The sequence below is a fragment of the Oncorhynchus gorbuscha genome, linkage group LG16 (assembly GCF_021184085.1).
Source record: "Oncorhynchus gorbuscha isolate QuinsamMale2020 ecotype Even-year linkage group LG16, OgorEven_v1.0, whole genome shotgun sequence".
Taxonomy (NCBI): Eukaryota; Metazoa; Chordata; class Actinopteri; order Salmoniformes; family Salmonidae; genus Oncorhynchus; species Oncorhynchus gorbuscha.
Window position 1 is genome coordinate 19,455,396 of NC_060188.1, and position 16,376 is coordinate 19,471,771.

The window sequence follows — 16,376 nt, forward strand, 5'->3', positions numbered from 1 at the left end:
CTGGGACAACCTCCCAAGCACTTTGGTTCTTTGAAATTGTGGCCATTCTCTCCAATGCCCAGTTCTAGAAGAGTAATTGAAAAAAGTGCATCGAAATTAAATGTTAGTTATTCAGAATTCTGATGCAAGTAAAATAACATTGCCGTGCATACATTAAACATTGATAAGTGTACGACTTTAATATTGCAACGATATTTATGGACACTGTGTTGAAAATACAAAAACAAATTGGCTGCTATCAAAAATGTAGCACTGTTGAAACCAAAGCCCTACCAGGGTGGAATAGTCTGTTTGGTGGACACTGCCTACACCAGAGCAGTGTGACCAATGTAGCTGTGCAAGTTTCAAACAGAGACCACATTCCACTCTGAACATGAAACCGGGTAGTCAAATACTGGGAGCCACAGTCTGCTGTGACATTCCTACAGATTAATACAGAGAGCGAGTCTGGAGACACAATAGTTATTTCTACTGTGGGGAGTGGCTGTAAGACACCACTATTCAGAGAAAATATTTCAGCAAGGGGAGATGGAGACAGAAAAGGAGGGCACATACATCATGAGCTCAATAATAAGGCCAGGGACTGAGGAAGAGGGAGCCGAGGGGCAGAGAGAAAGAACCAGCAACTAGCTAAGCAGGAATAGATACCAGTAAAGTGTGGATGGTCTTCTTCCCCCACCTTCAGGTGGATAAACAAAACCAATGTAGTTTTGTTGACCAGGCCATTCGCTAGTTACAGTGAAACACCTAAATAAGGATCAAGATGTGTGTGTGAGCGTAATGCAGAACACTAACATTGCTTTAACAGTGTTCCGTCTAAAAAAAAAACTTGTTTTGGCAACATCCTTTTTACTGTAGCATCCCTACTGCTTGGCATTTATAGCGATTTAAAATAAGACACGAACAAACACACACATTCTGTCCATGGCAATCTTTTATTAAAAAACTAAATCATACATAGAAATCCAGAAAACAATACATAGAGGAGAAAACATTAGATGAGATATTTTGTAACATTAGAAATCGTAGTAAATCCATTGACTGTAGATGGTTGGTTGTGCAGCACGTACTAGCCCACACTAACCAGTCTGATCAATTAAATCTGAAATAACAGTGCAGATACAAGGGACATGGTTGGGTAAATTGACACCATACAGCGGTGAATACAGCTGGGTTGAACTGGAAGACATACAGTAGGTCTTTCTCATATTAGGGTAAAGTGTATAAACACATTTCTGTGCATTGGAGTTCATGTCAAAAACACTACAATGTGCCAAATATTGATGACCTATAAAACTGCCATACTAATTACTTGGACAACATTACTGCATAAAATATTATAAAAAATAAAATAAAATAAAAAGTCACTACAGCAGTTTATATCCCTAGGTTGCCTTGACAATAAAAAAAACTGAGCATGTATAATATTACAGCCATTAAATAAGAAAATCAGAACACAAAGAGGAGAATGACGAAAGTGACAAAGTCTAGCCAACAGACAATACAGTTAAAAGCAATTGGACAGATTCCACAATGATAGTTCTGACACTGAAAACATAGTTCTGACACTGAAAACATAACAAAATAATTGTTAACTACATCAAGGCCATTATGCTCGAGAGCTTCCCAATCAGATTGGTCAGAATCAACCTTACTAGTGACAGTGACCGAACTGTTTGGTCAATAACAGTCAACTCACTCCGGCCCCGGGCTGGTGGCCAATACACAAACCATTTAACCTTCTAAGAGTTGATAGAACCTTCTTTCTACCCATTATTCTCCCCTCTCACATACATAAGAACATACTGCTTCATTCTATTCAAGACTGCTGTCTCTACATGGCTACAGAATGTACAATCAATATACAATCACAAATGTGATACTGTGTATGCGACTGACTGCGTATATGTATATATATATATGTGTGTGTGTATAACCTGTAAAGAATTGGGCTTTGATTTTCCATTTAGGGTGATGCTCCAATCCATGAACCTTTTTTCTTGTTGAAAAATGAATGGCACTTTTACAGTGCTGGCCCATTAATATTGCACTGCACTGCTGAGTCTAAATAAAGCTGCTCTTTGTACTGTATGACTACTGTCAACTGTCACCATGCCAACTGGTGTGGTACTACAGTATATTGCGCTTGAGTACACTGGCATTGTACAGTCAATGAGGTAGATATAAATAGATACTACTCTGCACTGTACTGTGAGAAGCAAGTTATTTTGAATTGTACAGTAGAGGCTAGAGGGTGACTATCATAGCTAGAATGCACTGAAGCCTCAGTCGGTCTCCTTGCATTGAACTATTGTATTGGGCTGTCAAAAATACATACATTTTAAATGTATCATTGTGAAGCTTGGACGTACATGACATTTTAGCATTTAGCATCTAGAACTTGTGGAATGCCAGTGCATGTGCAGCCCGTCATCTACCTGTGACATTACAGCTCTGTCATAAAGCTTAAGACACAACGAGCACAACCTCTTGTGGATGAAGGTCCATTCATCGCAGGGCAAAACTCAAAATAGCTGTTGGCTAATTAGCCAACCAAAGAGAGAGACTGAATTGTATGTGGATGAGACCCAATGGCAGCCATTTCGACCCTTTTTCCCTTTGGGGCCTATAAGCAGATTCTCTCTACGCTAAGCAGTGTTAGCATTATACCAGTGAGCATGTGAGAAACCATGTGCAGTGGTCCGGTGTACGGGCTGCATTATATACCTTCTCCTTCTGTGAGGATATGGGGGTGTGTTAGGCCTGTGTGACACTAAATATGACACTGCCAGAATGTTAACCGTAGTCAATGTTCAGGTTGGCAGTGTGAAGATTGAAGGTCCCTTTTGGCATCTCTCCTGGACAGTGATATGTCCATGAGATACGACTGTACGCGCTGTTGACTATTAGATGCTGTGTGGAAATGGCTAACTAGTAATTTATCAGTGCTATGTCTATAGGGCTAGGTGACTGTTCTGGCATCTGTATGAGTGGGCTAATTTCTAATATGTGGTGGAGAATAACTCATCACTGACCACTGATTGGGACTCTGAGTGAGTAGATCACAAGTCATGGTTAATGTGTGTAGGTCTAACTGATTTGAGATCTGTCTGAGGGAGAATCATCAGGAGGCCGCGATGGTGGTGCCCCCGCTGAGGCGGAGCAGGATCTGCTGGCAGTCCTGTAGGGAGCGGCGGTCGCCCACACGCTCAAGGGTCCGCTTGGCCTCGGCCAGCAGGCGGGCGCGGTGCCCTGGTGGTGTCAGCAGGGGTAAGGGTAGGTGGCGGCACGCCAGCAGGATAGCATGAGCCCTTTCACGCTCACCCAGAACACAGTCACCCTCAGCTGCAGGGCGGGGAAGGAAAAAGTAAAGAGAGAAGGTCAGTACAGTTGGAAAGCATTAGATTTGTTTTAATTTGACATCAAATCATATTTGATATCAACTTCAAATGGTATCATTCATGATAATAATTGAAGTGTGGGTGTCCTTACCCGTGGTGTATCCAGGGTTGTTGGTCCTGCGTCGGAGGCTGTGCTCCAGTAGCTGGTGTGTACGGGTGGGACTGGCTCCAGCCATCAGCCTCACTGTGGTCTCATGCAGGAACACCTGGGGGAGGACAAGAGAGGGAACAAACATTATTAAACCACAGATAGCCATGAATAATCCATGAATAATCCAGCAGGTCTGAAGCCCTAGTTACCTTGTGTTGTGCCTGTCTGTAGCATTGGCCCAGCCTTCGCAACGAACTCAGGTCCCGCTGGAATCCCGCCAATTGGGAGCTAGGGGCGGGGCCTGGCTCCCCATTGCTGCCACTTCCTCTTTGCCATAGGCTGGTCCTGAGGGTCAGCAAGAGGTCACAGACCAGGAGCTCCACCCCCTTGTTATAGGAAAGACAACAGTAAGGCAGAGGAAGGGGGGGGTGTTGAAGTACGTAACAAATGACTACACAATGAGTTATGGAAACTAATAGAGGCATATGGGACAGTACATGCACCGTAAGCAGTGTCTCGACCTGGATATGGTATGTTGCAGGTGCCTGCAGATTTGGGAGGCCTCTGTACTGCACTGCAGACACATTGCACTGGGCTGCAGGATCATGCAATGCAACTACAATGCACCACAGCCACCCCCTACCACCCACACACTACTACTATACCTAGCTAGAGTCAGCTTGTACCTGTGCTTTTGTGAGTCAAACGAGCACCCATGCAACAGTCACCGTGTGCAGTATATGTTTGTTCATGGTGTGTATGTGTAATATGACCAATGAACACTGTGAATCAACCAATCTCCATTACAACCTTGACTGCATGTATATACACAAAGGTTAGAGTTGGTTCAAATAGAAATCACAGAGAGTGCATATTTTCACTTGCATCCCAAACATCCGCATTTTGGGAGAATACCTTGTTGAGCCAGTTGCCAGACTGGGCGGACAGGGGAACAGAGATGCTGGTGCGCAGGTAGCTGCTGGCCCTGTCGCAGTGAGACAGACAGGCCACCGCCCCCTCTCCCTTCAGAGGAGACAGGCTCATCTGCACCGCCTTACACAGCAGCAGCACAGCCTTGGGCAATGGATGACTGCAGGACGACAGGGAAAACAACATAGGATTATGGCAATGCTTCTAATGTCCTTTACATACACATCACTGGGACCCTGCTCCCACACTTCCAAGACATCTACTGAAAACGGTGCATGAAGAAGACCCGCAACATCATCAAGGACCCCACATACTCCAGCCACGAGCTGTTCACTACATTACTGTCAGGCAGACGTATCAGAGCATGGGGTCTGATACCAACTGGCTCAGAGACCACCTGCTCTTATACTCCACACCTTAGCACAACTGATGTTACCAGACTCTTATTAAGATTACTAAATACTGCATAATTTAAACACTTGCCCCCTAATCCCCCCTTCCCCAAACATGTATAAATAATGGACACTAAATTGTACCTTCCTGTATTATACTTGTGCTAAAATGTTTATTCTATTCTACTGAGCCATCTTTTATTATTTCTTATTGTTGTATTGTCCAGAAGGAACCTACCAGTAACAATTTATTTGGACGGTGTACAGTCGTGGCCAAAAGTTGAGAATGACAAATATTAATTTCCACAAAGTTTGCTGCTTCAGTGTCTTTAGATATTTTTGTCAGATGTTACTATGGAATACTGAAGTATAATTACAAGCATTTCATAAGTGTCAAAGGCTTTTATTGACAGTCACGTGAAGTTGATGCAAAGAGTCAATATTTGCAGTGTTGACCCTTCTTTTTCAAGACCTCTGCAATCCGCCCTGGCATGCTGTCAATTAACTTCTGGGCCACATCCTGACTGATGGCAGCCCATTCTTGCATAATGAATGCTTGGAGTTTGCCAGAATTTGTGGGTGTTTGTTTGTCCACCCACCTCTTGAGGATTGACCACAAGTTCTCAATGGGATTAAGGTCTGGGGAGTTTCCTGGCCATGGACCCAAAATATTTATGTTTTGTTCCCCGAGCCACTCAGTTCTCACTTTTGCCTTATGGCAAGGTGTTCCATCATGCTGGAAAAGGCATTGTTCGTCACCAAACTGTTCCTGGATGGTTGGGAGAAGTTGCTCTCGGAGGATGTGTTGGTACCATTCTTTATTCATGGCTGTGTTCTGAGGCAACATTGTGAGTGATCCCACTCCCTTGGCTGAGAAGCAACCCCACACATGAATGGTCTCAGGATGCTTTACTGTTGGCCTGACACAGGACTGATGGTAGCGCTCACATTGTCTTCTCCGGACAAGCTTTTTTCCAGACGCCCCAAACAATCGGAAACGGGATTCATCAGATAAAATGACTTTAGCCCAGTCCTCAGCAGTCCAATCCCTGTACCTTTTGCAGAATATCAGTCTGTCCCTGATGTTTCTCCTGGAGAGAAGTGGCTTCTTTGCTGCCCTTCTTGACACCAGGCCATCCTCCAAGTCTTCCTCACCGTGGGTGCAGATGCACTCACACCTGCCTGCTGCCATTCCTGAGCAAGCTCTGAATTGCAATTCATCTGATCACTCTTTATAACATTCCGGAGTATATGCAAATTGGCATCATACAAACTGAGGCAGCAGACTTTGTAAAAATTAAGATTTGTGTCATTCTCAAACCTTTTGGCCACGACTGTATACCAGGTGCATCTAGTACATACGATTAATAAAACACACAAAGTATACTGACTCGAGGGTATGGAGAGCTCTGGGCATGCGCTCTGCCTCTGCCAGCAGCGACCTCACAGCGACATCATCTCCTTGCAGCCAATGGGCAGCAGCCTTTAGGACCAATGCCCACCAGCGACTCACTGGGTCTGCCACTAAGCAGAGATTACATGACAACATTAGACTTAAACTGTGGAATCGAGAGGTCAAGCAAAAAATGTTCACGTTATATTGAATAAGTCAATTATGTTAATCATAAAGAGTTTCTTTAGTGTTCAAGATACATATGAGAAGAATAAAATCTATACACATTCACAGCCTCAGATCATCTCGTAGGAAACAAAGATGAGATAAATCTGTAAAGAAATCTGTCCCACACAGAACATGGTGTGGTTCACACTAACGTGTGCATTCCAGTACCTGGCATGGTGGTGTGATTAGGTGGGGCTGGGAAGGGAGGTGAGGAGGACTCCTCTGTGCAGCTGTTCAATAGCTGGAGAAACTCCAAGGCACTGGAGAACTCCCTGAGAGAGAGAGAAAAGAAAGTAAAGTAAACAATTTGCATAGGTAAACAGGAGAGTGACTGGGCACTGTGAGGACCCTGGCCTTACCCAGAGTCGTTCTTGGGCTTGTCTGTCTCCGTGTCAGTGTGGGGCTGGATGAGGGAGTGGACAGCTCTCTCCAGCAGCTTCTCACAGAAACAACGATGCAGCTGGGCAATGGGGTCAGCTAAAGGAAGAGAGAGAAATATAATTAAAAGGCCCAATTGTTGCATGAGGGCATTTCTGTATACACTATTAGCTCTTCCGTCAACTTTATTGTTCATACCTGGGTCTCTCTGGGAAGTGTACACGCCCTCTCTGCTCTCAGACTTCACAGACCAATCACAGCTGAGGAAGAACTGCCTGCCCAATGGGGTGAAGAGCCAGTGCAGACAGTCAGGGATGGGCTTGGAGTCTGATTGGCTGGCCACACCCTCAGCACAGCTCAAAAGGTAACCCTGGGACACAGACATGTAGGGAAAGATGACAGTGTGTGGATAGTATCAGAGATATCATTACCATAGCAGTAATGGAGGGATGTGGAGGATTAGTAATGGAGGATGGAGGGATGCCCTGAGACACTCACAGGCAGGCAGGAGAGGTGGTGGCCCAGTACAGTGCGCAAAGCTGTTGCCGCAGTGACATAGATATGGGCCTGCTGGGTGGGGGCCATCTTGCTTTGGGCGCTCTCACTGAGGTTGACGGCACTCATAGACAGAGATAGAGCCCACAGGCCACTGCTCTGGGGAAGCTTCCCTACACAGAGAGAGAGAGAGACAGAGGATGGGGTACTACTGTGTTATGTTATCATGTTTACAATGACAAATGATACTGATCTAGGCTCAATGTTCTAGACTATTCAGTGTTGTCACCTGTGAGTTGCAGCTGGCTCAGCCTATGGTAGACCAGAGCTGCGTCCCGGGAGCTGGTCTTGGACTCCTCTCCCTTGTGCTTCTCACCAACCTGGCGAACCAGCCAGCCCAGAGGGGTGGGGTGATGCAGACAGTAGCGAATTAGGTTCCAGGAGAGGGAGAAGAGGAGGTCCCAACTGGTGGTGGGCAGGGCTCTGGTCAAGACTGACAGGCAGGTTTTCAAACTGGCCACGGCTGCTGTATAGTCACCCTGTAGGAGTGGAGAGGTGGGAAAATCTATACGAATAGTTACGGACCTCGGCATTGATGTACCTATAGATAAGAGATGGTTTTACCCAATCAGGGCACTAGTTTAAGAGATACTCAAACACAGGTACAGAGAAAAACAATAAGTAGGGGAAAATCCTACAGACATAAAGGGATGTGAACTCACTCTGTTGAGATGTAGGTCTGCTTGTTTACGCTGCCTCCAGAAGGAGACAGATTTGGGCGAGTGGAGGGGGGTGACAGGCTCCCAGAGGTAGAGGACCCTAACACAGCCCCACACTGCCCCAATACCGCTCAAAATCCACACTGTCAACCATGGCAACAGGCACCAAAGCCAGGTCGCTGTGGGAAAGAGAGGGAAGAGTCAGTATAAGATACATATACTCCAATACATCCTCAAAACAACTCCCAAACGGGAACTCTTACTGGGAACTACTACTGTTAAGAACAATATTGACTGACTATAATAGCCTATCGTGAATGTATGCATGCAATAGGACTTGTATGGTCAGTGTAAGAGTAAACTAAATAATAATAATTATTATTATAAACTAAAGGTCTGACCAAAGTTCTGGGTCTGGCTGGGTAATGAGAACAGTGTCCTGGAGGCTCCGTGTACAGAGGTCAAGGCAGAGCTGCTCTGGGCCTCAGATCCCAGAAGAGAGGGCAGGGGGTTGAGGGAGAGGCAGAAGAAGGTGAGGGCGCAGAGGAGGAGACGAGAGCGATCCATCACTCCCACGGAAGAGGGTGAGCCAGGCTCACTCTTCACCTGAGTGAAGGGGAGAGAGAGAGAATAGTTCAACTACTATGTAAGTGTTCAACCTTTGCAACATTCAATTCAAACCATTTCCACACAACAACAAAAACATTACAGTTTCTCGACTATCATCATCACAGTACCTGCTCATGGTCCAGTAAGGGACTGCCAGGCTCGGAGTCGATGCAGTATGGAGAGAACTCACGAGGAGATCCTGATCCAGACTCTGAGGCTGGAGGTGACATCATCAGCATCTCTGGTTTCATCTCCACATCGTCAGACAGCACCACTGACTCTGACAGAGAGGAAGTGGGAGAGAGCCCAATATGTTACAGCCCGGCCCGTACATGAACTGAAGTTGTGATGGATTAACTAGTAATAAATGGGGGACTTACTGTTCTTGCTGTTCATCTTGAGGGCCAGGTTCTCCTGCCGTAGTTTGTGGTTGACCTGCTGCAGGTATTTGATGTAGTCGATGGCTTTCCTCAGCACTCCTGACTTGTGCATCTGCGTACAAACACATTAGCAATGTGTCAGTGTACATTTGGTGAGAGTGCCCTATACGTACAACTCCATTCCTCTGACTTCTATGTACTCTAGGAAGTACTCTAGGAAATACCAAGTGTCTGTGGTTTAGCATATAGCCTAATTAAGTTTGACATTCAAATTGCTCTAGCATGCTCCTCTGAGTTTCTATTGGACTTGGACCACAAAGTAAATCAAAACCCACTGTTCCTGTAAGGTCAAAAATAGTCAATATTGGATTATTGTATCACTTGGTTTTCCTGACCTTGGCGTCACCGCCCATGACCAGGTCTCTCAGCTCCAGGATCTTGTCATTGATGGAGGAGCGGTACCTCTTCTCGATGATGTTGTGGGTGGTTCTCCTCTCCCCCTCCTTCATCACCCCCCCTGGACCCATCACCATTCCCATCCCGTGGTCCATCACCTGCCTGTTCCCACCTACACAGTGGGAGGTGCCTGACGACAGCTGTTTGATGGGCAGCTTGTCTCCGCCCCCCATCATGACAGGCACAGTGGTCAGGATGTTACTGCCCATCAGAGTCTGAGGGACAAGTTAAGGTAAAAGTCAGTGGTGACATATGAAACAGCTAAGATACTGAAGGGGACAGAGCAGAGAAGCATGTTCAATGGAATTATTTTCTCATCTCTATTTAAAGTACTTTTCAGTACAAGTTCAGGATTAATCTGGGTCTTCGTGACAGTCCCCATTAGACCCTGAGCAGAGAGAATAGAAAGGGAGAGAGCGAAGAAGACAGATAGTATAGAGACCTACCGGTACCTGTAGAGTCTGTGTCTGGATAGGATGGGTCAAGGTGGTGATCCCAGGGTTCTGCATGGTGGACAGAACCTGTGTCCCATCAGGTTTCAGGGTGGTCAGAACCAGATTCTCGGTCTTCAGAATCTGAGGCTGGTGGACCAGAAGCTGAGAGAGACCAGGGACACTGGAACAGTTACAACCAGTGATGCCATACACAACACAAGGTCTATCGTTACACCATGCTAGGATCTGCACGTATTTAGAGAGACTTTATAAAGATTGGATGCAGCTAAATAATATAATAATATATGTCATTTAGCAGACGCTTTTATCCAAAGCGACTTACAGTCATGTGTGCATACATTCTACGTAGTTTAGATTAGGGACTCAAACATGGTAAAGTATGAAGCTTGATACTCACGGGTACCTGTTGAACCTGCTGTTGCATGGTGTGGACTGTAGGCGCGGTGGAGAGAGTCTGGATGGTCTGGCCCGTCTGCAGTAGTCTCTGGTGCTGGATGGTCATGGGTTGAACCTGTGGTGATGTCATTATGCTCTGCATCTGCGGTTGGAGGACTGTGGGAAAAAAAAGAGAGGTATGTAGTATGGATACATTGTCAAAGAGCACCATTCATATAGAAAAGCATGTAGGACTCTGAATATCTTCACATGATAAACATCTTTAAGTGCATTTCCAATGAATAACCACCGTTTCCCAGTGACCTAATCTTTTCAGTAAAAGAAAAAAAAGTTGCTCTAACCTTGGAAGCTTGTAGTGGGACTCTGGTGGCAGATGACAGGGTTCTGGATAAAGCGGGACTGGCCACCGCTAGATGTGATCATCACCGTCTGGGCCTGGGTCTGGATGGGCAGAGCCTGGTTGTGGGTCTGGACCAGGGTGTGAACAGGGAAGCTATGCGTCTGCATGGGGATGCTCTGGCTGTGGACCTGGATGGTGGGTTGCTGCTGGGGCTGGGGCTGGATGGCCTGCATCTGGGGCCGGGGCTGGAGCAGGGGAGGGGCGCGGATATGATGCTGCCCTGAAGAGAACGTCTGGACTGGGGTCTGTGGTGGGGTGAGGGGCAGGGACTGGGGGGCCAGTGTTTGGGCGGGGGTGAGGGTCACGTTGCTGTTCTGGTAAACTGTGGTAGTGGTCTGGGGTGTCTGTGGGGCTTGAGGGGGTGGGCGTGGGGTGGCCCCAGCACCGTTCTGTAGGGAGCCCGCAGAGGCCATCTGGTCTTCAAAGAGGTCGGGGAAGTCCCCCACCTGGTTGCTGACGAACTGGAGCATCTCTGAGGAGAGAGAATAATTCAAGGGGTTCATGAGTCTCTGGTTGTGGGTGAGCTAAAATGCACTTTATTCTTAGACATAAAATAATGTGCAATGGCAATTAATTGACGAGACAACAAATTTGACTTTGGCTTAGACATAATCCATTGGTTAATATGGCCCTCTAGTGAGGTAGGGCTTCATTGTTGCAGCCAAATATAATTTTATTTGTCACAAGAGCCAAATACAACTTAACCAACAACGCAGTTCAAGAAATAGAGTTATTAAAATATTTACTAAATAAACTAAAGTAAATCAAAAAGTAACACAATAAATGCACATAATAAAGAGGTGATATACAGGGGATACCAAGTTAAATGTGCAGGGGTACAGATTAGCAGAGGTAATTTGTAAAGTGACTATGCATAGATAAACAGTGAGTAGCAGTGTAAATAGGGAGAGGGGTCAATGTAAATAATCTGGTGGCCATTTCATTAGTTGTTCAGCAGTCTTATGGCTTGGGGGTAGAAGCTGTTAAGAAGCCTTTTGGTCCTAGACTTGACGCTCCTGTACCGCTTGCTGTGGGGTAGCAGAGAGAACAGTCTATGACTTGGGTGACTGGAGTTGCTGACAATTTTTTGGTACTTCCTCTGACACCGCCTAGTATATAGGCCCTGGATTTCAGGAAGCTTGGCCCCAGTGATGTACTGGGCCGTACAACCTGTCACAACTAGGGACTTTTCTAACGCCTTCAAAGGCCTGCCTTATAGAGCTGGACCTGGAGCTCGCCCAAAATGATTATTTTTAATGTCGTATAGAGTTTTTTTAAACAATCTTTATTAAGAACTGTCATTTTATTGTGGAGTTAACTGGAGTTAACTGGAGTTTCATCTGACATTTTTTCAGTTTTGTCCTCGATTTAAATTAAGGCTGTAATAAAACAAACAGTGGAAATAGTCAAGGTGTGTGAATACTTTCTGAAGGCACTGCAGATTATTAACCTGCATTAGAAATTGGCCTTGAGTGAAGAGATCACAGGAAAGAGGAGAATCCACAGTGACCTTCAGTAGAGATTTACAACATTGACAATGCTGTTTACGGGCAAGGTCACTGAAGGAATTAAGAGGTTTATGGAGTGGTGGCCTTGGTTTGATACACTGCTACTGTTCCGGCATTGAGTCAAGGAAGAGAGCACCAGCTAATGCTTTGAGGAAAGCCTTCCAATAACTAGCCCTGACAAATGGCATGGTCTTATAGATTCCACTGTGACAGGAGGAAAAAGTGTCCTGTAGGGACCTAGGTATAGACAACGTTGCTAGAATATTCAGGGTTAAAGAATATTCACACTTTTATCAATGAGGGGCTGCAACCTTGAACTCACACTTGCAATAAAGAAAGGCTAGACACCTAGGCCAATAAATGCATCGTCCTCCCATTTATGATTATGGGCACACCATTTATCAAAGCGCAGCAGCCACAACTCTAAAACCCTTGGATGCAGTGTACCATAGCCTGCTTCGCTTTATCACAGGTGACAGGTTTAATATCACTGCATCCTTTATCAGAAGGTCAGCTGGACCTCAATTCCCATAATTCACTTCATTTCTCCTTTTCGTTTACAAAGCTATTCTGCACAAGCTGCCAACATCTCACTTCTGTTAAAGGAATACTTCGGGATTTTGGCAATGATGACCTTTACCTACTTCCCCAGAGTCAGATGAACTCAAGGATACCATTTGCATGTCTCTGTGTCCAGTATGAAGGAAGTTAGAGGTAGTAATGACTTGAAGTCTATGGGTATCTACTAGCATGCTAGCATTGAATTTTCATGTGAGTAGTTTGTTTTCAGGGCACCATTGGGAATGAGACCCTGGCCTCAAATTGGCCTCCCCTGAATAAATAAAAGTTTATTAAATAAATAATAACATTACTGTAGAGTAACATTACTGTAATAACATTATGGGTCGATTGATGAAGAAATGGCTTATAGGGTCCATCTCACAATCAAAAAGGCTTGGAAAAAAAATAAGTGGCTAGTCTAATATTAATCATTTATTAGAATTGTCTGCTTCATCGACCACACCAAAGACAGACTCACATCCACACAGGCTCCACAGGGGTTTTGCTTTCAGAGATACAAAACAAAAACAGAGCCCGAAGCCAATTGTGACACAAAGAAGTAAAACTGTCAAAACTGGGACAGTTTCCTAGGGCTGCTCAGAGCAGAGAAAATAGGTTATGTAACCAGAGCAGCTATTGCATTGGGAATAGTGGGGAGAAAAGTCTAGCTAGTAGGGCCAGGATGATACCAGTATCACTCCTTCGTATTGTGGCAAGGAAACAAAACACATAGCGGATTTAACTTATTTAGGAAAACAGCCCTAATGTTGGAAACAAACATATTGAATTATTTTCCAAGCCTTGACACACTATATTTCACAAACAGCAGGATAGATACGGCTATGCAGAGACCTTCTGAGGGGATCCTTAGTTCCAAGACTTAAATAGCCTAGATCTCATATAAAGGTATCATTAAAACACAAATTAGTTTCTAACCTATAGAGGCAAACAAAAGATTATACAGAGTCGCCCACCATCAAACTATTTAAGAGCTTTAGACTACATCTGGGTACCTTTTTTAAAAAGTTTCAATTGCTACCCAATCATTTCCAATTTACCGATATGTTTTCCTTTACATAGGTATAACATCTGACCAATTCAACTTACCAGACCTTTATTGTGGGGAGGAGTACATTTTTCATAAATAATTTAAGACTAAATTGAGTTAGACTCATACACAACATTCTCCTTTTCACATTATTTTTGTTATACCCAAGTCAACTCTTTGCATACTTCTCTTTTTAACACTAAAGAGGGATTACAAAGCATAGTCCCCGGGTTCTCTTAGTTCCTGCACTGCAATGGGTCCCATTTATCCCATATTGTATGACAGCGTCACATCATTTCGGTGACTTAGCATTCAGTAATTGGAATCTGGTGACCTACGCTGGTCAATTATGTGTCCAAAGCTCCATCCTTTCACAGTGTGCCAAGGGTAAAACTGCTGTTTTGATAAGATGGGAACGGTGATGTTATCTCCATACTGAGTCAATGTGCTGAGCCTATGAATGAGCAGGATGAAGCAGACATGTTTTCCAGTCAAAAAACAGAAGGGGTATTAATGATGAGCCAGTAGACATTGTGAGTCACTTTTTTCTCCATTATTGATGAACAAACCCATGGTATGACAGCCAGGAGAGGGGTAGACAAGCATGACAAAAAAAACATCTCAGAACAAAATGTATTGAATAATATAGATAAATAGGAAACAAGTAAAACTAGGCTAATAAGCCATTGGGAAAGTATAAGGAACTTTTTGCCTACAGGTAATTGAATGACAGCTCACAGTTGAGTCACACTCAGTTACATTTGAGGAGTTGTTTATTCACACGCACACACTAAACTGTTGCATGACCACTGTTCTTGTAGGCCAACCACCCATTTAAAATATGCTTGAATCTTCACTGATGTAAAATGCGATTGCAATATTAAATCAGTGACGCAGAATCATTTAAGCAAACTATTGTATAGAAATGTGAAATTGTGGAGTGCTATGTGTATCTAAGTATCCTATGCAACGCCCCAAAATAAAGGGTGAACAAGTTCCAATCATATGTCATCCACAATAGTTTCCTGGTTGACGACACTGTCCTACTGCCAATATGACACAGACAGAAAGTATATAATTATTTATATACTCCTTTAATGTGATGTGCACCATAATTAGCTAGTCTAAATACAGTACCTATATGTAATTGTAACCAATTGACTATCAACAAGCGGGCTTGCTTGACACATGATACAAATCACCACTCCCGGCCTTACCGCGACGACGACACACAATACTGTCAGAAAGCAGAAATAGGACACAAACTTTCGTGGACAAACACACAAAATAATTCCATATTCTCTCATCAATTATGACATAAATAGTAACTCACCATCGATGTCGCCCAGTGTAAATTCGTCCCCTAGTTCTGACAAAGTCGGGTCCATATTTTCCATGGTCGAGATGTACTCCCCACTAACGTTACTGTCCATAATAAAATTCAGAACTTCGCCTCCCCGGCTTTAACCGGAGGTTGCTGAAGGAAAGAACCAAGATGTCCAGAGATCTTTGAAGCGTTAACAACGCATAACGTCACTTTATCTTAGCTCTAAGTTTATTAAACTATCAGAGGACAGGAAACACCTCAACAAATGCCCCAGAGGCCGATTTCTATTTAGATAAACTCATTTAGAATACAGACGTCGCCATCTTGTTTCCACTACTTACGTCATTTACAAACAGCGTTTGTGAACCAGGCCGACTCCTGATTGGCTTAATCCTTGCTGTTGTTGTCGTGAGACCAGGCACAATTGTCCAATAGAAATTTCACATTTACCGTGGCCTGATAGTACGTCAACGATCAGAAGCTTTCTTGAAATTTGCATTGACTCCGCCCAAATATTTTCTTTAAAAAAAGAGCCTATCCAAAGATATTCACCCTAATAAATATTTAATGATATCTGACTTTATATATGAGCCCGCCCCATCTGAACAACATTATTAATGTTTTGGCTATCCCCAGATGTTACGCCATACTTACCATCAGGATGTGAATTACACAATAATAATTTAAAAGATCACTAATTACAAATTAATATTCTCATGTTTTGTGAAAAACATCCAGTAGTTAGACGGTATGAAACTGACCTCAAGTATAAAAACTTTAGTTACATTTTGTAAACACAAGTAACATTTTATACAGATTTTCAAAAAAGTCAAGAAATACTGCCTTGTTTCATTTAAAAAAAGTTGCTTGTTGCATGACTGTTAGTATGTCAGGGACTGGAGTGTCATATCAAGATAAATGAATTAGTAACCAGTGCCCACCGCACATTTACTCTGTACCAGTACCCTCTGTAAAAAGCCTCGCTATAGTTATTTTACTGCTGCTCTTTAATTATTTTTTACTTTAATTTCTTTTTGAGGTATTTTTCTTTAAACTGCTTTGTTGGTTAAGGGCTTGTAAGTAAGCATTTCACTGTAAGTACTATACCTGTTGTATTTGGTACATGTGACAAATTACATTTGATTAGATTCAGTACTGCTACTAAACACAGTCACTTCTGTGTGTGTGCCTAAAGTCTAATTCCCTGGT

The 16,376-nt window shown here is 43.9% G+C and overlaps 1 protein-coding gene across 3 annotated transcripts; it reads right to left on the reverse strand.

The window, feature by feature from the left end:
- Positions 1–916: 916 nt before the first annotated feature.
- On the reverse strand, positions 917–15,521 carry LOC123999345 (sterol regulatory element-binding protein 2-like). 3 transcript variants are annotated; one of them, XM_046304997.1, is made up of 19 exons: positions 15,174–15,521; positions 10,665–11,195; positions 10,331–10,479; positions 9,919–10,068; positions 9,412–9,687; positions 9,017–9,128; positions 8,765–8,916; positions 8,429–8,633; positions 8,031–8,206; positions 7,598–7,847; positions 7,312–7,481; positions 7,012–7,183; positions 6,795–6,912; positions 6,604–6,707; positions 6,206–6,338; positions 4,408–4,582; positions 3,702–3,878; positions 3,493–3,607; positions 917–3,345 (listed from the first exon to the last, which is right to left on the reverse strand). In XM_046304997.1, exons 1-19 carry the CDS (start codon positions 15,271–15,273, stop codon positions 3,125–3,127), a joined length of 3,486 nt encoding a protein of 1,161 aa, XP_046160953.1. In that variant the 5' UTR covers positions 15,274–15,521; the 3' UTR covers positions 917–3,124. The 3 variants fall into 3 exon arrangements, with proteins under 3 accessions (XP_046160953.1, XP_046160954.1, XP_046160952.1); XM_046304998.1 differs by having other exon boundaries at positions 9,925–10,068; positions 10,325–10,479; XM_046304996.1 differs by having other exon boundaries at positions 10,325–10,479.
- Between the last annotated feature and the right edge of the window lie 855 nt (positions 15,522–16,376).